We start from the raw sequence: 26,425 nt of genomic DNA, 5'->3' as shown, positions 1-26,425 counted from the left end.
TGATCGATCAATAAACATGCCAGTGGCCAGTGACTGGTTAAAGGGAGATGGGGCATGACCCTTAGATTGCACAGGCTGGGAACTGGGAGAGAGGGAAATTAAATCACCATGTTTCAGAGGGAGACAGATCAAACATAGAGTTGCAGAAGGAATATCATCTATCTGAAATGTGGGTGAGAAGAAATGCGGCCCCCAAAAGGGCTGCCCAGAAGTGTCTTGGGCAGCAAAGGCTAGAGTCTGCCAGAAGGAGCAGGGCAGAGAAGATAGACTGCAGATTTAGAGGCTATTGAGTCAGGAGTCCCGGAGGGAAATCTGCAATGGTTGGGCGGAGGATTGGAACTGCCCAGCCTTGGAGTAGCCAAGGCATTTCAAAACTAAGTTAATGTGTGTGTATTCCATTCAGAGATCCAAAGAGTCCCTGGGCAGGTGTCTGGACACACGCCCTGCCAGAAGCACAAACCGGCATAGCTAAACTCACTTCAACACTTAGCTACTGAGCATCTCTTTCAGTTCCCTATGCTGTGATTTCAGAAAATTTACTAATGCAACTTAATGAAGAAATCATTTGAGTTGAGCATGTTAGACTAGATTGTAATTCTGGGACAGAAGGATATCAAGTAGTGTGGGCTTGTGAGAGACCCTGTTTCAATGTCCCTGCCCAGGAAAAGAAATTACTAGGTCCATCTAGAATAACCAGTATATAATTTGGAAAAATAAGTTGAAGTGTTCTTGCTGAATCTAGGCAGAGGCGATACGGACTTCGCATCAGTCACATCAGATGGTCAGTCTTCAGGGAATAACAGTTTTAAGATTACTTCCTATGATTCATAGGAATGAAAACCAGATTTTATATTTTGACCTTTCAAAGCACTGTAGTCTTGCCAAACTGCACTTTGCATTATTCACAACACTTTGTCTAATTTAGACTGTCTAGTTATCTAGAAGTGTAGATTTAATGTTTCAGTTTTACAAATGTGACTTTGGTGGTAATTTCCATTATCAAGTTAGTAGGCTCAGAGTTAAAAGAAAGTAAGTTTAACGGCTATTGGAAACTATCAATCCAACATGTCGCTCCACAGAGGTAATCCTCTTAAGCATCCTGAGAATCCAGAACCCCCTACAAATGCCTTTGGAAAGGGCCATTTACTCCTCCTTCTCTCCTGGGTAACACACCCCTTCCCAGGTCCTGGCAGCCTTGAGGACGATGGCCAGCGGACTGTCAAGGGAAGAAGACACCAAAGGAGCCTGCCCTGCCCGGGCTCAGCAGGTGGGGCTCTGCAGTGTGGGGCTCACAGCCTTAGCCTCTGACAGCTCTGTGAGAGGAAGTGTGATTCACACTGAGCTGGAGACATGTCATAAAGCTCCTTTCCCAGAAGTATTTAGAGCGTGGTCCTCTCCTACCTCGTTAAAAACAACCCATCCATCAACAAATCAGCCACATAACAGACCTGCGTTCAGCAAGCGACAGCTGCTCGGGTTAGCAGTCCCTGCCCAGGGCATCTTCTGCGTTTGGAGCCTGTTTCCCGTGGATTACTGGGAGAAAGCAGGAATAAGACATCTGAAGGGAGATATTCAGAGTGGCTCAGGTTGCTCAGAACCATCCTGGGGAGCTGTAAAGCTTTATTTAAAGCAGAGCAGCAGCTCTGTACAGCGGCACAGTGTCTGTGGCTAACCGAGTGGTAAGAGAATCAAACACCTTCCCAGTATCCAAGAGCAGCAAGTCAGTCTGCTTGCACAGTTAAGTCACTAGGAAGCTCAGGATAAAATCAATGTCTCTGCTGCAGCCACAGGTAAAGCCAAGAGGTGAGCACTGACACTGTAGTGCTCTCAAGCAAGTGCTGGCTGGTGTGAGACTTGACCAGATATTGAGCTGGAAATCCTTTACAAGCTTTTCTTCTATACTTCTTTCTTTGGGGGAGAGACGTCATTGTTGATGGCTGTCAGTCTCTCTTCCTTGTGGTAAGATAGCCTATCAGCAGAGGCAACCTGAGGACAAAGGGCTCATTTGGCTCACAATTCCAGGTGGAGGCGCATCCTGAGAGCGCCTCAGGCGCATCTCCACTGAAAAGAGGAACACAGTCATCAGATGGGCAGGGCTCAGCTGCCCAGTTTTATACAGGCCAGCACGCTCCCTTAGAGATGGTCCCAACCACAGTGAAGATGGGTCTTCCCAAATGAATTAACACGATCAAGTTATCTCTTAAGGTGTCTCAGAGGCTGGCCCTGCCAAGGGGCTTGCCTCCTAGGTGATGGCCTGACCACTAATACCAGCCATAGCAGTGATGACTGTCATGACTCAGTTGTGTGGAAAACTGATTTGGTCCTCTGTGGAAATCTGCTTCCTTCCTGTCCTCAGGTTGGAAAGGTATGGAGCACTATTTATTTTCTTGCTCTGTATATGTGCTTATAGCAGAAAACATGTCCTAGGTGGTTTTTGAGGAAGAGGCTGTCTCTTACTTGGGGTTTCTATTGCTGTAATGAAACTCCATCACCAAAAGCAAGCTGGGGAGGAAAGGGTTTCTTTGTCTTACACTTCCACAGCACAGTTCATCATAAAAGAAAGTCAGGAAAGGAACTCACACAGGGCAGGAACCTGCAGGCAGGAGCTGATGGACACAGAGGCTATGGAGGGCGCTACTCACTGGCGCTCCACATGGTTTGGTCACAGGAAGAGAGCCTTGGAGACCGTTCCAAGTGGAGTCACAGATGGATAGGAGGCACACCTGGGGGTGCTAAGAACAGAACCCAGGCACTAGGCACACACATGACACAGCCACACGTGCAGACAAACACATAAAATAAATCTTAAAACAAAGAAATCAAAGCCTAAAATTTAAAACTGATAAAAACATAACTTATTGAAGGACTACAGCTAAAATATTTTTTTAAAAAAAAAAAGATTGGTTGCAGCTAGCAAGGACATGCAGGACAGAGGCACATCCTTAAGATGACCAAGGGGAAAACCAGCAAACCCTAGTCCTGGAGCCACTCTGTCACTGGTTAGCCAGACTCGTGACTGGCTGAAATTCAGCTGTATTTTCTATTACTTGCAGTCAAGACTATCTTATCCACAACAACATTAAACAAACATAAAACAATCTTGGCAAAATCACTAAAGTGACTGTAAGAATTTTTAGTCAGTCAACAACTTTCAGAATTTTTAGAAAGGAATGTATCTTCAAATAGCTTAGCAGTTTTTCTCTTTACTTCAAACCACTAGTTTGGAAACTCCGGAAAGTAATTTACTTCAGATAACGCTATCAGAGGGAAGACAAAGACAGTTCAATCCGAGGGGGTGGAGGGTGGTGTTCACGCTGGAGTGCGTCCCTCGGCCTCAGCAGGTCTCAGGAATGTCTAAGAGATGGAGAAGCAGATTCTCCGCACCATTCCCCACAGACAGGCTTCGAGGTGAAGACCTTTGCCATGCAGACCTTGGAGACTGACTAATCTGTGGAGACTAATCTGCTTCTTCCTCAGCCTCCTTCCACTCCTCAGGCTCTTCCTGCCCCCCACCCACCCACTTCTCGGTATTCCCACGAGCTGGTCTGAAGCCTTTCCTCTACTGATGGCTGGCACCTTTTCCTGACTGCTTTCCTAGATGCAAAAAAAAAAAAAGAAAAACGGAAATCAAAACAGGGACGGTGTGCATGAGGGTCTTCCTGAGTCTCCTGCCCACCCTTGCTGACTCAGCTGTCTTCCGAGAGCTGTCACTGGGTGGCTCTGCAGCTCTCCCACACCACAATGGCCTCTCTGTCTCCCCCAGAACCCTCTGCCCTGGGCAGACTCTGACGCCCTCACTCAGAAGGCAGGCCTGCGGACCACTCCTCTCAAACACAGTTACTTTTCTGCTGGATGTGCTCTAGCAACCAGAATGGAATCTGAGGTCCGTCCCGGGTTTCTAATGTTGTCCTGTCAACAATGCCACTTGTGGTGGCAAGGAAGCAGCAGCATGTGTCTGTTCTCCCAGGAGGGAGACCCCCAGACCTTGGTAAACCTTGGACCTGAGCAGCCACAAAGCCCCTGCCTCCACCTACGAACCCAAAGGTCAGACGCTGCCATCTCTAATATCCTGTTCTCCACTAAGTCTCAGAAAACCTAGACTCCTCACTGAAAGCTACAATCTATTCACACCACCAGTTTGTGTGGCTACACAAGACACTTCATCCTGCACAGATGAGACACACACAATCTCAATCCAAATCTGGCACTGGACTAGGTCTGCTCCAATGAAACCCCTGAGCAGACGCTTAACCCCAATGCTCTGGGCAGACTTCAACGTCCAGTATCCTCAGTATTCAAGCTGTGGAATTACTTTGACCCCAGGGAGAATCAGACTAGACCCACAGAGTCACAGGCCCCACCCAGACCTACTGAATCGCACGGAGTCTACTGTAGCTGTACCAAAGTTCCTTTTTAAAGTGAGCATTTAGAGTGAGCCCAACCTGACTTCCCCTAGACAACCAATGAGGAGGCCACACAGAAAGCTGGGTGCATCTGACTTCCTCTTCCGAGCCCTGCTCTCATTTCCTGCTGTGCTAAGAAAAGCAAGTCTGGCCAGCATTGCTGTGCATGAACCGAGGCTCCTAAAGGAAAGCAAAGTCTCCAAGCCATTGGGTCACTCTGCTATTGCCCTGTCAAAGCAATGGATGCCAACTCCTATACCTCCTTCTCACCTGCTAATACCATAATTAATGGTGACCAGACCCTTGCTAGAATGAAGATATTTTTAACGGTCAGTACTATATCCCCACCTCAATCCCCAACATTCAATATCATCTTTAACACTACTTTAAAAGGTAACAGAAGGGATGAGAAAACTAATGTGACCAAAAAAGACTAGTGTTTTAAACGTCTGTCAACCCTTATCTTATACCACAAAGCTTTTAGGGAACTACCAGGTGACACCGCAGCTGTCTGAGGGGCTGGAGCAGACAGGAGGACAGCCACCCTGCCAAGCACGGACTCAACCCAATGCCTGATGACGATTATGAGAAACAAAATGGTGAGCCAGACAGCGTGGAGAGTGAGCGGACTTCACCCAGGAAAGGCGCATCTACTCCCTGCTGCCTTACACCACGGCAAAGCGTGGAGCATTTGTCCCTTACCAATTCTGTATCTGTGCCATCTAGAATAAGTATCTGGCATAAATTGTTATAAATGAATATACCACCTACCTGATTACAATATCCACTGTATTTGTTATTTTAAGAATAAGGCTCCAAATTGATCAACTGATAAAGCATTAATACTCAAGCAGTTTTATCTTAAAATAGGGTTATGTGTGCCGGGCAATGGTGGCACATACCTTTAATCCCAGCACTTGGGAGCCAGAGGCAGGCAGATTTCTGAGTTCGAGGCCTGCCTGGTCCACAGAGTGAGTTCCAGGACAGCTAGGGCTACACAAAGAAACCTTGGTGTGTGTGTGTGTGTGTGTGTGTGTGTGTGTGTGTGTGTTGTTGGCGGCCAGCTGAGTCTCTCTCAAAATTCCTAGGTGGAAGTCTTAACCTACAATGCCTTGGAACATGATTAGCACATTAAAATTCAGAGCCCCAATCCAATCTGACCAATCCTTTTAGGAGTTGGAAATTTGACCATAGAGAAGCACCAGGGAGGCATGAGAGGAAAAGTCACGGGACACAAGAGACAGTGAGCCTTCACAGGACAGGAAGAATCAAAGGCCTCAGGAGCCCAGCAGCACAACCTCCAGTGCCATCTCTCGGATCCCAGAAGCTGGTGCTGCTGTCCAGCCTCCCAGGAAGTGGCATCAGGTTATGGTGGCCCAAGCAAAAAGCACAGGATTTGCTCACACACCTGGTTCCTCTAGTTCTTGAATGGTGAAAACCGAGAACCAGGCTAAGCCTGCGTCACATGCAGAGATTCCCAGCACTCGGAGACTGCTAAAATTCAAGGCTATCCAGGGCTGACTGAGACAACATAACAAGACGCCGTCTCAAAGGAGCAGGGCTGGGGGGGTGGGGGGGGCCATTATTAATAAATAAATCTGGAATTCATGGGAATTGAGGGGACAAGCATGTTTTAATTGGTTTTCATTTAACTAGCAGGAAATACACTTTAGTCCCAGGACGGTAGGTTTTGTATCAAAAAAGGTCTATTGTCTCTTGAAGGTCCATTCTTTGACTACAGTTCAAACAAAATGCCCTGTCAGACTGTCCCTAAGCCCTAAGTGAGCTTACATGGAGTCAGAATGGGCTAACAGCAACTTAGAAAGGAGTTAACTTTCCTTCCTGCTTGGCCAGTGTCAGAGCTGACCTTCACTAAAGAGCAGTCTCCTCAGAGCTGGCTTGTGGAGAGTCACGTAAGATCAACGTCCAACAAGTTTCTTATAACCATATATAGTGGAGAGAAAGAGACCCTCTTCAGAGACCCTCACTGAAATGTCAGAGAAGTATGTTCCTTATAGGTTGCACAGAAATGCCACCATCTTCTCTGAGTTGAGGTTAATGTCTCAACAAACGTTTCCTCACAAGGGAAGAAAAAGCATTTTAGCAAAAGCTTCCTGTTCTGCAGTTGAGTCAACAGGTTGCTTGATGAAATCTGGGTTCTGAGCAGTTCCTCCTTTACTAAGATTTACACGCCAGTGAGCGGCTGAACAAGTTAAATGATGCTATGCTTTACAGGTGTCGAAGCCAGGTATGGTGGCCTATACCTGTCATCTCTGTGAGGTTGAGGCTAACCTGATCTATACCGTGAGTTCCAGGACAGCCAGGGCTACCCGGTGTGACCCTGTCTCCACTACTGTTCTCTGGAGCTCTGGCTCAGAGCTGAGGTGTACCTGTATTGAATGGGAGAAGCACTGAGTATTAAATAGTTCCTCTTCCATGAGGCGTGTAGGGGAGCCGCTGAGATGGGCAGACCTGGAATGCTATTCTTGGTGGAATCAGAAGATGGAGGACTAAGAACTTTTCCATTTGTCATGGTCAAAATGGAACACTGATGCAGCAACATACATCTTCCTAATACAGGAAATATTTTAAGCAAAAATAACAATTGGGGTTAACAGAAATTTTGGACCAAGTGGCTTGAAAATGAAAGCAAGCTATTGTGTGGTCCATGGGCAGTTTCCAGCCCGCTCTAAATCACAGGAGACTTTCATGATACTGAGAGGTATGTAACCTACATACAGAATTTGTACATGTCCTGGAAATGTTTTACAGCATAACTGTTAAAGATAGTTTACATCTAGTTATTGGCACAGTTCCCATTAATTGAAAGATCTTGTCCTCTTTTGTATTGTATGGCCCATAATTTTTAAGATCCTGAAATCAGGCTGGAGAACGGCTTAGTGGTTAAGAGCACTGACTGCTCTTCCAGAGGACCTGAGTTCAATTCCCAGCAACCACATGGTGACTCACAACCATCTGTAATGGGGTCTGATATCCTCTTCTGGTGTGTTTGAAGACAGCGACAGTGAGTGTACTCATATACATAAAATAAATACATCTTTTTAAAAAAAGATCCTGAAATCACTGGCATTATCAAATTATTCTTTGGAGTACAGGTAGGGGCAAGCAGGACTTAGCAATGCTTCTAGATGCCCCCTTACAAAGACATGGTGGTGTACTATACACATGAAATGCAAAGGGCTGTATGGATGTAGAAAAACACATTAGTCTGCAAAAAAGAAGAGATACTAACTTTGAGAGGAATAAATACCTAATGGAAAAGTTTGTAGCAACTGCTAAGCAACGTTCCTTAAAAATTGGTGTCAAGGTCCACTGCTGGTGAGAAGACAGGCAGAGCCGACAGGCTCCTTGATGGACTGTTCTGGAAGAAGGCTTCTGCTTCCTAATTCCAAACGAAGGACCAGGAACCGAGTGCAGTGACATCAGCCTGAGGCAGACAGACAGACAGACACAGCAATCTCTGCGAAGCACAGCGGCTCTCAGTGAAGTCAACAAGCTCAACAAGTGTTACAATAACTGAGTGGGGGAGTTAAGTCTTCTCAAGACACGGTGCTCAAGGAGGTACTCGTGTGTAATGGCTGAGTACCTGCCCGACTGAAGCCGCGCCTGAATTAACCAGGCCTGGGCCTAAGAGAACCGCACAGAGCCAAGGAGAAGCAGGCGCAAACCTTTGGGACCTTGGATTAGGAAAGGTTCTTAGATATGATACCTGCATCAAAGGTAAAAAAGCATACTTCTGATTTCATCAAACATTTGATATCACCAAAATGAAAAGTGTACTTGGAAAAAATATACCATCAAGAAAGTGAAAATGCAATCAGAGAATGCAGAAAGATGCTGCAGGTTATATACCCAGCAGCCTAGACATACAGAGAACACTTAGGCAGGAAATTCATAAATCATAATATCACCCAACTTAAGCAACAGGTCAAAGACTTAAAAAACACTCCCATAAGAATAACCAAAAGGCCAAAAGCAAGTAAAAACATGCTCCACGTCCTTAGTCATCAGAGAAATGCAAATCAAAACCCCAAGTGAGGTAACAACCGCCCATTGAGAGGAAGGGCAGATATCACTGTCACTGGCAAGGACATAAAAAGCGGACAGTCCTAAAGTGCTGTGGGAGTGTCACAGGAACTACCTGCCCCACCATTCCTCAACAAGTCAGTGAGCACAGATCCCTACAGTAGGGACAGCGTACACAGGAACTGCAGCACGTGCCCACAGTGACGTCACGCAAGGAGCACTAATGCAGACAAGCCTGTGTGCTTCCACTTACAGGAAATGCCCCAACATCTACAGCAACGAGGCCGAGAGAGGGCCGCGGTGCAGCTGCCAGACTCTAGAAGGACCAGGACATGGGTCTGTGGGAAGGATGTCATCAGACTGCCTGGCAGCATAACTCTGAACACACTAAAACCCAACCAGGTCTCCAGAGTGAGTTCCAATACAGCCATGGCTACACAGAGAAACCCTGTTTCAAACAAACACACACAAAAAAGCCAACGACGAAGCTGATTGTAAAGTTAAGATGTTCGTTCTATATGTCAATACTACCATCAAAAGAGGAGGGACTGGGCATGCGGTGAACACCTTTAATCCCAGCACAGGCAGGCAGTTTGCAGAACAGGCTCACTGAGTTTGCAGGTAGCCTTGTCCTCATATAGGCTTTTAACAGTGAGACCTGGATATTAGACCAGATGTGGCGGGACACACCTCACATCCCAACACTGAGGAGGCTGAGAGAGGAGGATCTCAAGGCAGCCTTACACAACAAGATCTGACTTCAAGAGAAAGTCTGAAGAAATGGCTTGGGTAAGAGCCCTTGCATGCAATCATACAGTCCAAAGTTCAGGTCACAGCACTGTGGAACCAGCCAGGCATCAAAGCACAGCTCACCTCGGCCCTGGGGCTCGATGGCCTCTGCTGAGAAAACCCTAGTCCCACATCCAGGGGAGACTGCCTCAAAAGAGGAGGAAGAGAGTTACGGAGGAAGACACTAACGCTCTGCTCACCTCACACTAGCGGTTCTCAACCTTCCTAACGCTGCGACCCTTTAACACCCATCCGCGTTCTGTGGTGACCCCCAACCATAAAATCATTCTGTTGCTACTTCATAACTCTAATTTTGCTGCTGTTAGGAATCCTAACGTAACTTTTTGGTGTGCGGGAGATCTGACATGCTGAGAGCCGCAGTCCTACACACCTGCATCTACAGATAAACCACACATAGAGCAAATTGTTTTCAACTCAAAGGAAAGGGGCAGAAGGAGAGACTGGGCATCACACAGGGAAAGGCAGACTGATCCCTGACCTCTGACTGCTAGGTCTACTGACTCCCTTCAAACAAACCTTCAAGTCATGACTCAAGACAAGGAAACCAACGCGAAGAGCAGCCTGCTCCCTCAGTGAGGAGGAGCGTCTGGATGGACTGAGAAACCAGAAGAAAAATTAGAACACAGAGGCTGCCCAGACATAAGGAGCCCCAAGGTCTAAAAGGGGGCCTGCCTGAGTCCGGTCAAGTACAAATCAACACGTGTATAAAGAAACTACGGCAGAGGCAAACCATGTAGACAGAAGAGCTGAAGGAACAGAGCCGGTCCTCACGTCGAGCGGACTGCAGATCACACAGGGAACAGAGCTAGTGCCAGAGACTCGCCACTGCTGAGTCCTACTTAAAAATCAAAGAAATGGGGCCTCAAAGATAAACTGGCTTTTTCCTACATAACCGAACTGTCTCTCAGACAAACCTCAAGAATACTTACAGGAATAGTAATAACCATAGCACTAAGACACAGTAAAATTCATGGCAAAAGGCATCCACTGAAAGATTAACATTCTGGAAGTTGTAGCCCACAGAGAATAATAAGTCTACTGAAAACTATGCAAGACCGACAGGTTAGAGATGGCATTGTTAAAGCAAACAATATAGCTATTTCTTATGCTCAAAAATTAAAGAAAATATAAAGCCTGGAAAAATACCAAAAAGATCCAAAATCTTTGAGCTAAATCTATAATATATAATATACTATATTATTATTATTATACATTTTATATATAACATTAATAATAATATATACTACATCATATATTATATAATAACATAAATCTATTATATATTATATATATCAGGTTTACTTATATATATATATTATATATATATGCTAACAAAGTGTGGATGAGACTACTAGCAAACAGACCCGACCCATGGACATAAGGAGACAAGGGAGGGCCAGAGATACCTCAGTGGCTCAGAAGTGCACACATCCGGCCCTTGCAGAGGACCCAAGTTTGGTTCCCGGCGCTCACATTAGACAACTGACAAGCTGTCTTCGGTGGCCTCTAAGTACCAGACTCACATGCACATACATATCCACACACACATACATACGCAGGGTTTAATAGAACACGTCCTAAGGGTGGGGTGGGGGTGACCATGAAGCTTGAGCAACAGTGAGAATCCCAAATGAAGTTCTGAAAAAGCCTGAGGAAGCAGCGCGGAGGGTGGGCGGCTAGGGGAGCGGGCACCTGCAGGCCGATGGGGGCTGCTACCCACAACAGGAGTCCCAAGCCGCAGAACCAGGGAGGGAAAACAGGACGCAACCAGTTGTCTGAAACCAGCAAATCCACAGCTACAAGCATCATCTCTCTGAAGGGCTGACCCTGTACGGCAGGCGGAGGCCACTATGTGAAGCTGAGGTGAACCCTGATTTCATCAGAGATGTTGGTGATGCCAGAGTTGTGAGATCCCTGCCAAGAAGAGCTGCAAACCAGGAACAGAAATGACCCAAGAGAAAGACGGATGTCACGGTCAACAAAGCTGGAAGGAGCTGCAGACCTGAGTGCACTCTGACATCAGACATGAGGATGCAGAGTCTGGAGCTGCCCGGCTGCCCGGCGGGTCTTACGTCTTGGTTGAGCATTTCCTCAGGGTGCTCCCGTCCTCCCTTAGGGGTGGAAAATGTATATCCTGTGCCACTGAATATTGGAAGTATGTGATCTGCTTTTTTATTTGATTTTACAGGGTGTTATAATTAAGAGATAGCCTTGATTCTCAGAAGAGACTTTGAACTTTGGACTTTTAAACAGTTACATGAGGACTTTTGAAGTTGGATTGACTGCATTTTTGCATTATGATATGGCTATAAGCCTATGGGCCCTGGGAGTGGGGTGTGGCGGGTGATAAAATTGACCCCCACATGATTGAAGGCTTAGTCGCCAGGTAGTGAGTGGCACCACTTAGAAGGACTGGAAGGTGTGGCCTTGTTGGTGGGCGTGGCCTTGCTGGAGAATGTATGTCACTGAGGGTGGCCTCTTAGGTTTCAAAAGTGCAAGCCAGGTCCAGTGTGTGTCTCACCCCCTGCCTGTGTATCCAGATGCAGAACTCTCAGCTGGCGTGTCGGCCTGCGTGCCGCCATGGTCCCTGCCGTGATGATACTGGGCTGGAAGCCAGCCTTGATTAAATGGGAGTCTCGACAGCATTAGAACATCAGTGACCAATACTGTCAAGTTGACAGGGTCTAGAAACACACAGGACACTAACCTCTAGTCATGTCAGGGTGGGGTTTCCACACTGGGTTAAGTGGGATGGAGAGCTCAATCCAACATGTCGACTCCACCATTCCACAGACAGGGATCCTAGTCTGAAAACCAGAGGGAGCCAGCTGAGCAAAGACAACTGTTCCCTGCTTCCTGCTGCGGCTGCAGTGTGACCAGACACCCACTCTCCTCCTGTCATGCCTTCCCCCATAATGCACTGCTCCCTCAAAACTGCAAGCTGAGAGAAACCCTTACTCTGTCACCTTTGCTTCATAACAAGTAGCCAGCACACAGTGGCACGGAACAGTTTCAAAGGAAGAAGGGGGCTCCGTAAGGAAAAGAGCAGATGTATACTACAAGTCAGGTTTTATTTCCAGCACTCAGGAAGCTGAGGCAGGAGAATCTCTTTGAGTTGGTGGCCAGTAGTCTGGTCTAGAAAGAAACCTGATCCCAGTAAATAAATTAAGTAGTGTACTACAAATTCTAATATAACCTATAAGATAATAAAATTATAGCTAGTAACCTTGCAAAGAAAAAAATGGACTTACAAAAAAATAAATAAAACAAAGCAAACAAAAAACAAAAACAAAAACAAAAAAAGACTCCCAAAGACAAGGAAGAAAACAAGTCCTTACACACAGTGCCAGGGAAAATCAAACCAAAAAAAAAGAAATCCTACATAAAATTTAACCATTTTAACTGATTTTGTGTAACAGTAAGCAAGCAACAGAAAATATTGTCAGCAGATTGTGCAAGAAATCAGTGAAAAATGAATTGTCCAATTCAGTCTCGGGGTCTGATGCTGACTACGCCCAATTAAAACAAAACAAACAAAAAGAACTTCACACTTTGAAAATTAAGATCAGGAAAAGGTTAGGGATAGGCTGTGTGCCCTGTGTGGGCCTACAAGATGTCTGTCTGAGCAGGCGTGGGCACTTGCCCTCACCTGACAACCTGAGTGTGATCTCTGGGCCCAATGAGGGAAAGAGCCGACTGTAGCAGCTGACTTCTGCCCTCTACACTCAGACCATGGCATGCTAACACCCACATGCACATACACATGTAACATATACAAATACATGTCATTTTAAAAACTAAAATAGGAATACTAAATTCATAATTTTTCTCAAAACCCAACAAAGCTGTTTTAATTAGTTGCCTCAGAAAAAGTAAAACCCTTTTATCCACCTTATTAAAAAGCAAATAGTTATGTGCTAAGTAACAGGCCACAGGTGTGGCGACGTCCTTGTAGTGACCACTGTATTCACTGACACACACTGATGCTACACAGCTGGAAGATAAAAGACCTCGAGGGCAAGAATGATGAGCCCGCATCATCAGTGATGCGCAGCTGCGTGCGGCAGCTTAAACAAGAGGGGCAAAGCTCATCTTTTCACTCCAATAACCAGAACTACAGAAACTTTTTAAACCTGGACATGGGTTTATACCAAAAATCTGTAACCAGCGTTACAGCTAGGTGACATTTCCAGCTCTCATGTCATGGGGACCGCTGCTGCTATCATGGGGACAGTAGCCTGCTCTCCGTGTACACAGCGCACACGGGGTTGACCTCAGATCTCCATTCTCCAAGTACCGTCCCAAACACTCCTCAAAGAACATTCCAGGCCTCGTGAGACCCCACCTCTGAAGAGATGGCTATTCAGGTTGCTGCACGGATAGTCTGGGACAGGAAATTCAAAACAACGAATGCCAAATAGTATCGGACATTGGCAGCAAGGCCTCCAACAAAGGCAAGGCCTTGCTCAAGGCAAACTGAAAGAGACAGTCACCACAGTAAATGCAGAATCCTCCTGACTCTCTCTCTATTCAAATCTCTGATCTGGTATTAAACCGAGGCAGTAAGTCACAGGCTTACTGGCTTCTTTTAAATCTAACTACTACCTATTTCTCCTCACACAGTTATGCCTCCTACAGAGCCTCTCCTGTGGACACCGCTGTTTCTACACCACATCCTCTCAGACTCTCACAGGGCTCTAGCTGTATCACCACTCTCTTACGCTGTTCTTTTCCTGCCCAATGTTGGGCTTAGAAACTACTGAGGCACAGACTGGCTTTCTTGTTCATTGTTCACATGGTGCCTGGCACACATTATACACATATTAAGTATTTCAGTAATAAGAAATCTCACCCAGCTGACTAGGCTCAAAATACTCACAGACAGTGAACAAAAAAAAAAAAAAAAAAAAATAAGTATTAAGCCCCTAAATCACTGGCAAGAGCTGAGCATCCACAACTTTTTTTCTCTGAAAATCAAAGGAGAAGCAAGAATGGAAAGAAAGCACCACAGACTCAGAGGGTGGAGGGGCTACACACGCCCAACAAACCACGAGGCACTGGAAGGCTCTTCCTCACCACACCCAATGCTCCAGTGTCTCACGCAATCCCTACGAAGTGTTCTTTCTGTCCTTGATGTCTTTACTCAAATAACAATCTTTAGCCTGAGATCTCAATATTGCAAAAAACAAACGCTACCGTGCAGCGATCACACAGAGAACATCAGAAAACCTGAGGAGGGTAAAGAAGTCCTACAGGCAATAAGAACACTCCCACATCAAGAGCTTTCAAAATGTTCACGATTATTACATTAGTAAGAGCTGAGCTGAATGCCTTGAGCCTTTGATAAAAATAGTCATATATATAACCATACACACATGCACACACACACACACGCACACACACACACACATGCACACACACACAGTTAAGTTTCTCATAATACTACCCCCACTATAAAATATTCTAAAGAAACTTTTAAAGCGAATTCAGATGGGTAAAATCATCCCTTCACACATAACAGAGAAAACTCATTTAACTTGAAATACACTTGTTTCTTCTGTCCAAGTATCATAGATGTTTAAACATGCACGCAGACACTCCTGGAGAGTGACAGAAGTCCATTCTCTCCTGCCACCTTGTGTGATCTTAGGGTGGAACTCAGGTCTCCTCTCTCAGGCCTGCCCCGCTATCCTCTGAACCAGGTCCTGGTCAGGTCACCAGCTCCCGTTTGGGACGAAGGGAAACACTAGTGTCCAGCACTGTGGCACTGGCTACCTTTATACGAAATCTGCAGAGGAAAAGCCTGATTTCTGGTGTTAGCTAATTTCAGTGATAGGAAACAGTTTGTCTTTGTGTCTCAAGGATATGACTTAACCTTACAGCAAGCGTATGAGGTAAAGATTCGGAAAGTGCACCTTCCAAGTGCTTTCCCTAATCCAAAGCTGAGTGTAGGTCAGAACTCAGGCCCTTTCCAGTGTTTGCTTAGCCGAGTGGGAACGGAAAGGCCCAGCAGACAAATCCCCGCTTCTTCCTCTTCTCTCCCAATGGTAATCCCGCCAGGTGGGCCTCTGAACCAGGCACCTCCTCCAAGAGCCAACTGGAAAACCAATTCATTTCTATCAAGCGGTAAGCATCCAGGCAAAGGTGGGGTGTGTCCATATGCTGGGATACTATGAGCTAAGAAGAAACCACCAGGCCACCACACAGATGAACTCAGAAACCAGACGTGAAGGTCATCAGGTGCTACGCACTGAGTAAATTTAAAAAATAAAACAGAACCATTAGTACCTGCCTGGTGCTGAGCTAGAACGGGGAGTCATTATAAATGAGCATTCACATCTCACCCAGACCATCTGCCTAAACCTGCTGTGAGTAAAGGCGTCCTGGTCTTTAAAAAAAACAAAAAAACAAAAAATAAAACCTGAAATATAAACTTCAACGGGGTAAATTTCACAGCAAATAAGAAAAGACTTTTAAAAAGCTTCTAAAAGGAGTTTCCAAACTCCCTGTCATCTTAAATATCAAGTTGTGAAAACTGAAAAGGGACAGAGTTATTGACGCCAGGCACGAAAGCAAGCCAAGTGGTCTGCCCTCTAGAGGCCAGAAAGCAACACAGCTCGAAAGCAACGGATGCCAAGGAAGTACAGACCTAGAATCAAAAGAATGTATCCACCCAAGGCACAGCAAACCATAATCGAGCCCCTGGAGGAAGGGCTGCTCCACACACTCACGGAGTAGACGAAGCCTCGCAGACTTTCTTCACACCCTGAACATTTTCCCTCAAAGCCACTAGAGAGAGGATGGATGTATTTCAGCAACTGAAACAGTAAGGCAAAGAAGGCGGCCATGAGAAACGGGCTGCGTGACAGAGCCGGACGCTGGCTCCAGGGCGGTCTGCTCTGCCCAGCTCTGGATCCAGGGGCGGCCTGCTCTGCCCAGCTCCGGGTCCATGGCGGCCTGCTCTGCCCAGCTCCGGGTCCATGGCAGCCTGTTCTGCCCAGCTCCGGGTCCATGGCGGCCTGCTCTGCCCAGCTCCGGGTCCATGGCGGCCTGCTCTGCCCAGCTCCGGGTCCAGGGGCGGCCTGCTCTGCCCAGCTCTGGTCTGCTCTGCCCAGCTCTGAGGAAGCTCCAAGGGGCAAGGCTGAAGTCAACAGGTTATCCGAGGCAATGAATCCTATGTCTTCGGTGGAAGGGGGAACTGGTGAGAGGATGAACGCTGCTAGTGCTTGTCTTGTCTCTGAGGGTACTTAACCGGGAAGTAATCATGTGACACTGAAAACCACGCATAAAAGAGCAAAGCAGTTTAAGAGGGTTGTTTTAACAAGAAAGTATCACATTCCAGTTGGCTATAACTATCATGTTCGTCCCAGATGATGACCTCATTTATGGGAGGAGCAAGAATGGGACACAAATGGTCAACTCTTCTTGAACTACAGTAGCCCGGCAACAGCCACAACTGTCACAGGATGTCGTCAGTGCTGGCAGACAGAAAAGGGGCCTCGACATGCACTAGAGAGACACGGAAGAACAGTAAATACCCAGTGCACCACCAGACTGAAGTACAAATGTAAGGGTTCTTTGGAAAGTCGGTTGTGTTGGATGGTGTTTTGCCGGGGCAAACACATGAAGGACCGGTTTTAAAGTGGACACAGGTGAAAAACTAAGGCAGTCTCGGAAAGGAACATTTAGCTGAAGCAGACACAGGAGGGAGATGTCCTGCTAAAGCAAGCACATGAAAGGCCACGTGAGGAAGGACTCTTTGCTAACAAAGAGCACGTATCCATCCACCCTAAAATAGCATAGTTGAGCTGCATTTGTTGGGACTCCAAAGCAAGAAACCGAACCAAAAAGCTTCTAGTGGGGTGCTGCAGTTTCTTGTCGCTTCGAGGACTGATTGGCTGAGACAGACGCACACGCAAGTGCAGAGTCAGGACAAGCGGAGGCAGTAATGTCTGGAGGACAGTGGCGGGCCTGAGCCAGACAGAGCTGGCTGTGCAACCCTGGTTGGTCTCATGTCTTCACTGAGCTCTTTGATTGCCTGAGAGGTGTTCCTGTGGCCCGGGTCTCTCCTGATGATTCATGCGCAGGCTGATACCTGACTGTCTCTGCTAGGTCGTGCCACCGCTGCTGATTTGTGTTTGTTACCCTGACTACTGAACTGGACGGCTGCTGTATCCTCGAAGTGTTCACAAGTCAACCGAGCTGGCGCTGACCTGTGAACTGAGCTGCCGATTTCCAGACAACACAAATGGAGTTGCTCCAAAGAACCTCTCTAAACAGGTCCACTTCCCCCACCCATCCTTTCTTTCCCACGACCTCTGGTGGGTGGTGGGCTAAAAGGGAGGTTAAAGCATTTAAGAACCATCATTAAAAACAGACTTTTAAAAAATTAAAGTTGGGCTGGAAGGATGGCTCAGCGGTTAGGAGCACTGACCATTGTTTCAAAAATCCTGAGTTTAATTCCCACCAACATGGTGGCTCACAACCATCTGTAACAGATCCAATGCCCTCTTCCAGTGTGTCTGAAGATAGCTATAGTGTACTCATCATATATATAAAATAAATAAATAAAATCTTTTTAAAAAAATTAAAGTTAGAGCAGACAGCGCTGATATCTGATGTCTCCTCGGAGCAGGATACCTCTGTGTTCTGAAACAGGCATTGAAGGATTTCTGCCCCCAGCGAACGCACTGGTGACCTCACTGCATTCTAAGCCTCTATTACCAAACAACAGAGGGGTGTTTCTAAGTCATAAACCAAAGGTACGGTTCCTCCTCTTAATTATTTGAATGTAATAGGATAGCATGTCCACATGTAGCCATATCTGAGACACAATGACAATAAATACAAATCTGGAGGCACAGGTCCCACGGCTCCACTTCTCGGCGGTGGAAGCCGACAGCTAGGCCCTGCCAAGAGCCTGCTCCTGGCCGAGCGAGGGGAGCTGCCCCAGCCTACTCCAGTCAGGCCCACAGCTCACTGCCCGGGTGCAGAGAAGACTCTCAGGAACAGCACCTATAGTGACCGCCACAGCACCACCACACACTGGTGCTCTAGGGGCACCCACCTGCCAGTTCAATTTCCAGGCACCTGCTTTTACCTTGTTTTACTAAACAGAAGTGTTACTGGACCACCGAAATTTTAAAAGAGAACAGTGCAGCCAGATGGAAGACGCTATCTCCAGCCATTCTGGAGATGGGGGGAGGAGGCCTCAGGAGAACCTTCAGTTCAAGGCCAGACTGAGTTTTTTGAGCTACAGAGATAAACTAAGGAGACCCTGCCTCATTTTAAAGCAACAGTTAGCTGGCAGTGGTGGTGTAGGTCTTCAATCTCAGCAATGGAAACAGACAGGTGGCTCTAAAAGCTCAAGGCCATCCTGGTCTATACAGAGAGTTCCAAACCAGACAAGGGTTACCTAGTGAGGAAGTGTCTCAGAAAAACAAGCAGAGGGCTGAGCTGGTTCCATGTGTCTGGGCGCAGGAGGGCCTGGGAATGATGTACAAAAGCGTGTGTGTGTGTGTGTATGTGTGTGTGTGTGTGCGCGCGCGCGCGTGCATTCCTCTATCCTGCATTTACTGAAGGAAGCAGTAACCCCACCCCCTCACACACACACACAGTGCACTAACACACACAAGAATCCCTATGAAGGAAATAGTACAGTTGGTACCTGAAAACACCCAAGGCTGTACCTATTTCCTTTGACTCGCCAAATAAGTTCTAAATACCTCTTAATGGCCCCATGTATTAAAACATACTAACGCCTCAGTCTTACACCTAAAACACTGTTGCTTTAAACAATGCCAGCAGTCTGTAGGAGAAAAGATCATATTCTATTGGCAAACTGGTGGAAAATTCTAAAACCCCAAAAACAAATTTCTGGCCGCTCATAATAAATGTAGTGGTTCCTCTCCCTTCTTCAGTCTCTTCCTAGACATCTTTCCCACAGAAGTTGCCCCTGATTCAGCCTGTGTACTGTCTATCCTCCAGCAGAGCACACTAATTGTCTCCTATGGTTAAACGAGTGCCTGGAAATCCTCACGCTGACCCTAAGTCTAACCCTGACCGTCCAGATGAGAAACCCAGCAGTGAAAACTCTATTTCAAATATCAAGGCAACTACCTAAAGATATTTTTCATAATAGTCTACAAGGTATATATCTACCCTATGAGAGAAAGAAACACTGTAAACACTAATCCAAATCCTTAAAAACCATCTCGCACTCTAATAAATGTGGGACACAGGAAGTCTCTGTGGACTAAGTCCCCGACTCTACCATGCTTTTGAGCATGTAATTTACTGTCCATAAAATCCCTTCACTGAAGCCAGAGTGGCCTGACAGCTGGCCACATGTCACCTCTCACCAGTTATGTCTCACAGCACCTTGACCTTCTATGTCCAAAAAGTGTTCATTTCTGTGATTATTTGCATAACCTGCTACTGCTTGCCATTTTTTTGAATGAGTGGGAAAATGAAAGCAAGGATCACTCGAGGCACTGTGAGCTTAATACAACTGAATACAGCAGAGTAAAGTGAGAGCTGTCTCCACGGCCCACGCAGTCCTTGGCTCAGGAAGCCACTCCCCCCAGTGGGCAAGTACTCACCAACAAAAGCAAACACACAGACAAGGCACCACACAGACTCAGAGGCTAAAGCCTCTCCCTCTAAGTCTCAGTCGCGGGGACCTCCACTCCCTAGGGATAGATGGAGCTTCTGGATGACCATTCCTTAGCCCAGCACATCTTCCTGGGACATATTATTACTCCAAAAGGAGTCCAATTCCTTTTTCATGTTTCCTGTTTATCCAGGCTCAATCTGTGAACACACACAAGTGCTATCCGAAAGGCACGGATAACATCTTTGGATTGTGATAATACGCAGAACTTACATCTCTAATGTTGACCAAGGAAAAAAAGGCAAAATACAAATCTGCAGCTGTTCAGATGAGTACACACTTGTCACAATGTTTCAGAGAATTAAGTCCCCAGCAGCAGGCAGCAGAGAAGGGTGGATTTCTGTCTGGCTTTGATGTCCCCGCTTTCCGGAAGCAGCAGGTTAAAGTTGGGGCTGCCTGTCTGAAGAGCTACCCAGCAGTACTTCTTGTTCAACAGGCTGGATCCTCCACCTTACCCACGTCCAGGATCCTTCCAGCATTGAGGAAACCCAAGTCTCAGAACACGTCTGAACATGCCCCTGAGCTGCAGGTCAGCTGACGCTCCTCAGGATGGAACATCTCGCTCAGAATTCTCCGGCCCACTGGATGGCTTCACTTCCCCCAGGGACAAAAGACACTCTGCTGGCCAGACAACTGTCGAGGCGCCTGACCCTGAGCAGCAACCGCGCAGCATCCCTACCCAGTCCACAGAAGTCCCACCTTATCTAGTGGAAAGAACTCCATTTAAAAGCGAGACAGACCCAAAGCCTACAATCTGAATCTGCATCCCCCAAGTTAGACATACAAAGGAAGCCAAGTGTCCGCCTCAACTTTGCCTCCTCTCTATCTCCAGCCCCCTGCCCAGGCCCCTCCCCTCTAGACGTATGCCCTTCCTAATGCTGCATCCCTTTATGGGAGACCCCCAACCATAAAATTACTTTTGTCTCTACTTGATAACTGTAACTTTGCTACTGTTATGAATCATACTGTAAGTGTCTGTGTTTTTCCCATGGTCTTCATTGAGAGACCCCTGTGAAAGGGTCATTCTGCGACCCCTAGACTCAGAACCTCTGTCCTGGGCCAACCATCTTAACTGTTCCTCCCAGAGTACCATCTGATGAAGTTCCCTGCTCCTAGGGACCCCCAAGCCCAGTCACACCTTCTAATAGGTGCTCAGTGCTTGGGGAAGATGTCACGCCCCAACTCCCGCCCACAGACTGCCTTCCTCACAAGCAATCCCTAGTCTGGCCATTCCCAGTGGCGACTCTTGGAGCTTCCTCTTCCACATACCCTCATCCTTTCTGCCTCTCCGAGGTGAGTGCTAGCTGCCCTTACAGCAAGGCCTTTGGGCCTAAGCTTGCCTCATACTTAACCTCCTTCATGAAGCCCCTCCTCCAAGGACAGCAAAACAAAGCACATCTGCTCTCTCCTCTACAGTACTTCCCCCAGTCCACACAGACTTCAGACAGGCACGCACACACGCATGAACACACGCGTGTGTACACACACACACACAAGCACGCACCCCACCTCCATTCCAGCAATAACTATCACTAAATTCTTCTCTGATACAGCACAATCTCTTCCTCCTCCTTTGGATGGCAGTGAGTTCGCAAATTATAAAATAGTAGTAGTTACCCACGAAAAACCATCAATCCTCAAATATTCAAAAGGAAAGTTAAACTCAAAGTAAGTAACCCGGCAACAAGCTCTTGCTTCCATACTATAACTGTCCTCAGTGATGGTAATAATTAAAATTCACCATTTATCCAACCTGGACAACTAGTAAGCAGACAGGCCACGCTACAGACATGTCTCATGTATCGTGTTCTGAATATAACCTTGTAAACAGAACTTCACACAGCAGGTTTCCAGAGGCAGAACTGAGGGCCCAGCTCACAGTAGGCAAGTACTTGCTCACTGAACATAAGTACTCCCAAAATTATTTTTTCTAAGCTTTAATTTTATGAGTATCTCTCCACATAATCCTTCAAATATCTAAGGCTAGAAATACATTTCTCTGAAAAAAATACATTGTCTTTCGATTTCATTTTTTATATTTCACCTTTGGGGGGTATGTTATGCGCGCAAGTAACCATTATTGCGTGTGTGTGTGTGTGTGTGTGTGTGTGTGTGTGTGTATGTGTGTCTGTATAGATGGATACACATGCCTGTATTCACCACCCAGCCACCAGAGGGCATGCTTCTCTATCTCACTTTCTCTCTCTCTCTCTCTCTCTCTCTCTCTCTCACACACACACACACACACACACACACACACACACCACCTTATTCCCTCAAAGGATTTTCTCCCTGAATCGAGCTAGACTGGAGGGCAAGTCCCAGGGTTCCTCCTGACGCCGACATCCTCACAGGGCTACATTACTGGCACAGGCACATCCAGCTTTTTAAACGGATGCTGGGGAGTTGAACTCAAGTCCTCATGACAGCACAGCAAGCATTCTTGGTCGCTGGACCATCTCCCTAGCAACTTAACTCCTCTTTGAAAGAAAAGATGGCAGATAGGGTTCAACCATACCAGCCCACTCATGTTAAAAATATTTCAAAAGCTAGAACGTAGCCTCAAAAGTCATCTTCTCAGAAACCTAGCTTTCACTTGCAGTCTCTTTACGTTATTTAAATACACCCCTCTAAATAAGCAACCTGTCTTGATACACTGCGAGCAGAGGGGCTGGGAGGGTGGCTCAGGAGGCAAAGCACTTGAAGAATAAGTGTGAGCATTCGAATTTAGATTCCCATTATGCAGATGGACATGGTGACCCTTGGTAATCCCAGCGTGGGGAGGCAGGCACAGGGCCTGGAACTGGACTAGCTGAACTGGCAGGCCCTGGCTTTCAGTGAGAGATCTTTCCACAATCCACAAGGTAGAAGGCAACCAAGGAAGACACCGGACATTGAACTCAGGTCTCCAGATTCCTGTGCGCACAGTATGCATGCACGCCCACATACATACCCATATATGGGGGTATACACACTACATACATGTGTATATAGTATATATATGTGTGTATATATATGTATGTGTGTATACATATGTGTGCGTGTGTATATACATTTACATACATACATATAAATGCATACATTTATATTTATGTAAATATATATAAACATATATATTTGTGTTATATATAATGCTGAAATAATTGAGGACTCTAGGTTGTTCGGTTAATGTTTTACCCAAAAATGCTTTCCTCTTGGGTAATTTGTCTTTATAACTGTTAATAAATTCTCCTATTAATAATAACCTAACCCAAAACCACCCCATGCCAACCAATAAAAATGGAAACTAAACCAACATGCACAACAGTATGGGATCCAGAAAGGGATCCCATTTTAAAAGGAAAGGGAAACAGACGCCATTTCTAGTTCTCCCTGTACCAGTTCAGAAACTTTGTAGCCTGTCCTGAGCGGCTAGTGGCCTGTCCTGAGACAAGCAGGACACACTAAGGGAAATCTGATGTGCTTTAATGTGGAATAACAGCGTGACAATGTTTAGAAAGAAGAAAAACAAACCTGGAGTACTTATCAGAAAAATGTTATCTTAAGTTCAAGACATAGGAAAGAATATATACACCAAAAACCAATGGTGGGCTATTAACTGAGCTATAAAAATTTGTGTGCGTGCTTAAAAATGTCCTTAAAGATGGGGTACCTGTGAGTAAAACCAAGCACCACTATGTATGGTTTACATGCAACTTTTACATCAATGTCTGAAGAGTTGTATTGAAGATTGTTCAACTGCCCTGGGTGTAGTTAGCAAGTCCCTGATACTGCCCAAAAGCAGTGTCTAGCAAATGTACTTCAAAAGCCTGAGGGGCTTGGGGAGAGAGGGAGAGGACAAAGAACCCACCCAGATCAACACCAAAGTATCCACCTCCTAAAGCCAGCTAGATCCACGCTGGCCTTTTAAAAGGCACCAGTGCTTTCTGGCTTACTTCTCTAGCCACAGTTTCCACGCTGACCCAGGGAGACACAAACAATCCAACTACTGTGTAATCAGGTCAAAAACAAGCTCTGGCTCACTCACTTGGAAGAGTCTACTCACAACTTAGATCTGGCCAGAAAAGCTAGGTTAGAAAAAACCAGCCCGTGCTTAAACAAACTCTGGAGCTGGGAAGAGTGTCTTTAAGCCAGTTACCAGCCAACCACTCAAGTGAGTTGCAACACAATCTTTTCCAAAATTTTCCAAAGCCTTCCAAATTCAGTTGGGCCCAGCAGGCTGTTAACAGGGCTCCCTTTCAAATTCAAAAGTCTGGCCCAAGCCCCAACAGTTAACCAACAAAACATGCTAATTCACTTGAGATCACCTAAGAGTACTGACTCAGGCTCAGACCACAGGCCTGTCAATACCACCATCCAGGCCCCAAGGTGGGGGAAGGGGGTAAGCTGGAGCCCAGAGAAGCAATCAGGAGCATATACATAACCCTATTCACAAAACAGAAGAGGGACAAGAGAATCCACACTCAACTTGGCCTCAGAAAATGTCTGCAGTCAGCTCCAACCACCACCCCCATTTTAGGGAAACAATGACAATTCTTCATAGCAAGCCACAAAGCCCTCCTTCATAAGATTGTGTGTGTGTGTGTGTGTGTGTGTGTGTGTAGCTCAACCTTGACCCAGTCCCAGTAACTAGAAAACTCCCCAAGCAAAGATAATTCCAGAAAACCATTTACCAACAAGAAAGAAATCAGAAGACAGAATGTAAAGGTTTTTGCTTTGTTTTGTTGTTGTTGGTTTGTTTGTTTGTTTTGCCTTGTGTTTTTACACTTCGGAGCCTGAGCCATCTTCTAGAGCGAGCAAAACAGAATGAAAAATAGTTAGCAACATTAAGTGCCAGCTACTCAGCACAGACCAACGGATTCCTTAGCTTCATCTGTAGCCAGGAGAGTAGGATAAATTTAAAGAAAGAGAAAGGCCAGGGGTGGCGGGTGTGACGATGGCGGCAACCTCTCCGCTCCTTGCTCTCTCTGCTCCTAGCCATCTCAGTTACACAGCTGTCACACAGGTTATTCCTGGAATTCACATTTTATAATCTCCACACTGTATTTCCTCCTGCTCCCGTGGCCCAAAAGCACACTCCTCCCGGCTTCCCCAAAATACTGTCCACCAGAAGAAGGCATGCTGGCCAGAGCCATAAAAGCGGTTCCAGGTAACGCTAACCTCCCCAAGTTAAGTCCTTTGGCAAGCACTCCTAAGGCAGAAGCATGATGACAATTCTCGAGAATACCAAGGCAGTGGTTGAGTATAATCATGGGCAAGGCCTGTCTACACTGAATTTTAATTCACGTACAAATGCAAACGCATGGAGGCCAGATTGGGAGGAAAGGGGGGTCGGGAGGAGACCCTCTGGGTCGTCCTCGGACGCAAAATTCCTTTTCTATTTTGCTGGAGCTAAGTGCATGCCTAACAGTGTAGCTTATTTCCTTTATCTCAAAGCCAGGAAATGAGGTCTTTTAAGGCCAGTCTGAACACAGGCGGAAAAAGAAAAAGAAAAGAAAAGAAAAAGAAAAGAAAGCCAGGAGAAACCCCTTTCCCAACTTTGGCCAGGCGGCATGGCCTGCAGTCAGCAGCGTTCCGTCACCCTTCCCCTCATCCCCTAAGAAGTTTCTCCACGCCACGGGGAACAAAGGCGCCCCACACCGACCTTATAGACTTGTCCATAGGTGCCATTTCCAACCACTTCCACCAGTTCAAAAATCCCGGCAGGGTCCTGGGGAGAGAGGAGGGGGAGGTTATCATCTCAAAAGAGGGACCCCAACCGAGGAGGGCGAGCGGGCGGAGGGAGGGATGCAGGGCGGTGACAAAGGCTCGCCCCGCCGGGTCCCCGGGAGCGCCGCGGCACCCGCTCGCCCGCTCGCCCTGCAGACAAAGGGTCCGCCGCGCCCGTGGGTGTCCGTGTCCACCGCGGCGCGCAGGGCGCGGCCGCACTCACCCGCAGGGACGACAGGTCGATGTCCACCAGGCTCTTCGCGGGAGAGTCGTTCGCCATCTTTCCCGGGTCGCCGCCCCGGGAGCGGGCGAGCGAGCGACCGACGGGCAGGGGCTTGGCGGCGCCGGGGATCGGGCCGCACGGGCAGGCCGGCGGCGGCGCGGCGTGTCGTCCGGTCGGAGCGGAGCGCGGCGCGGCGAGCGCGGGCCGCTGGGCTCACACCATGGCGCGGCGGCCCTCCTTCGGCCCCCACCCGCCCCCCGGGCGTCGCCCGCCGCCTCAGGCCCCGGCGCCCCGCGCGCGCGCCTGCACGAGCGGCCCGGAGCTGGGGCCGGAGAGCGCGGCGAGCGAGCGAGCGCGAGGCCGCGAGACAAAGATGCCGCGGGAGGCGGGGGCGGGGGCGGGGACGCGGGGCACCGACCGGCGCCGCCGAGGAGGGGCGAGCGGCTCCCCCGCCCCCTCTGCCGGGGAGAGCGGGCGGAACCCGGCCCTCGCCCTCGCTCGCCCGCCCGCCCGCTTGAATATTCAGCAGGGGTGGGGCTCGAACAATGGCGGGGCGGCGGG

General features: G+C 47.4%; 1 protein-coding gene across 50 annotated transcripts in view; it reads right to left on the bottom strand.

Moving 5' to 3' along the window:
- The window catches only part of Map4k4 (mitogen-activated protein kinase kinase kinase kinase 4), a 132,759-nt gene extending 106,749 nt beyond the window's left edge, over positions 1-26,010 (bottom strand). For all 50 annotated transcript variants that reach the window (XM_052193127.1, XM_052193103.1, XM_052193107.1 and 47 more), the window contains exons 1-2: positions 25,865-26,010; positions 25,577-25,642 (exon numbers count right to left, since the gene is read on the bottom strand). In XM_052193127.1, coding sequence (XP_052049087.1) covers positions 25,577-25,642; positions 25,865-25,921 — 123 coding nt within the window. In that variant the 5' untranslated portion in view covers positions 25,922-26,010. The remainder of the gene's footprint in view (positions 1-25,576; positions 25,643-25,864) is intronic.
- Positions 26,011-26,425: the final 415 nt, after the last annotated feature.

The sequence above is a fragment of the Apodemus sylvaticus genome, chromosome 9 (genome assembly GCF_947179515.1).
Source record: "Apodemus sylvaticus chromosome 9, mApoSyl1.1, whole genome shotgun sequence".
Lineage (NCBI taxonomy): Eukaryota > Metazoa > Chordata > Mammalia > Rodentia > Muridae > Apodemus > Apodemus sylvaticus.
This window is presented reverse-complemented; position numbering and strand designations above follow the sequence as displayed.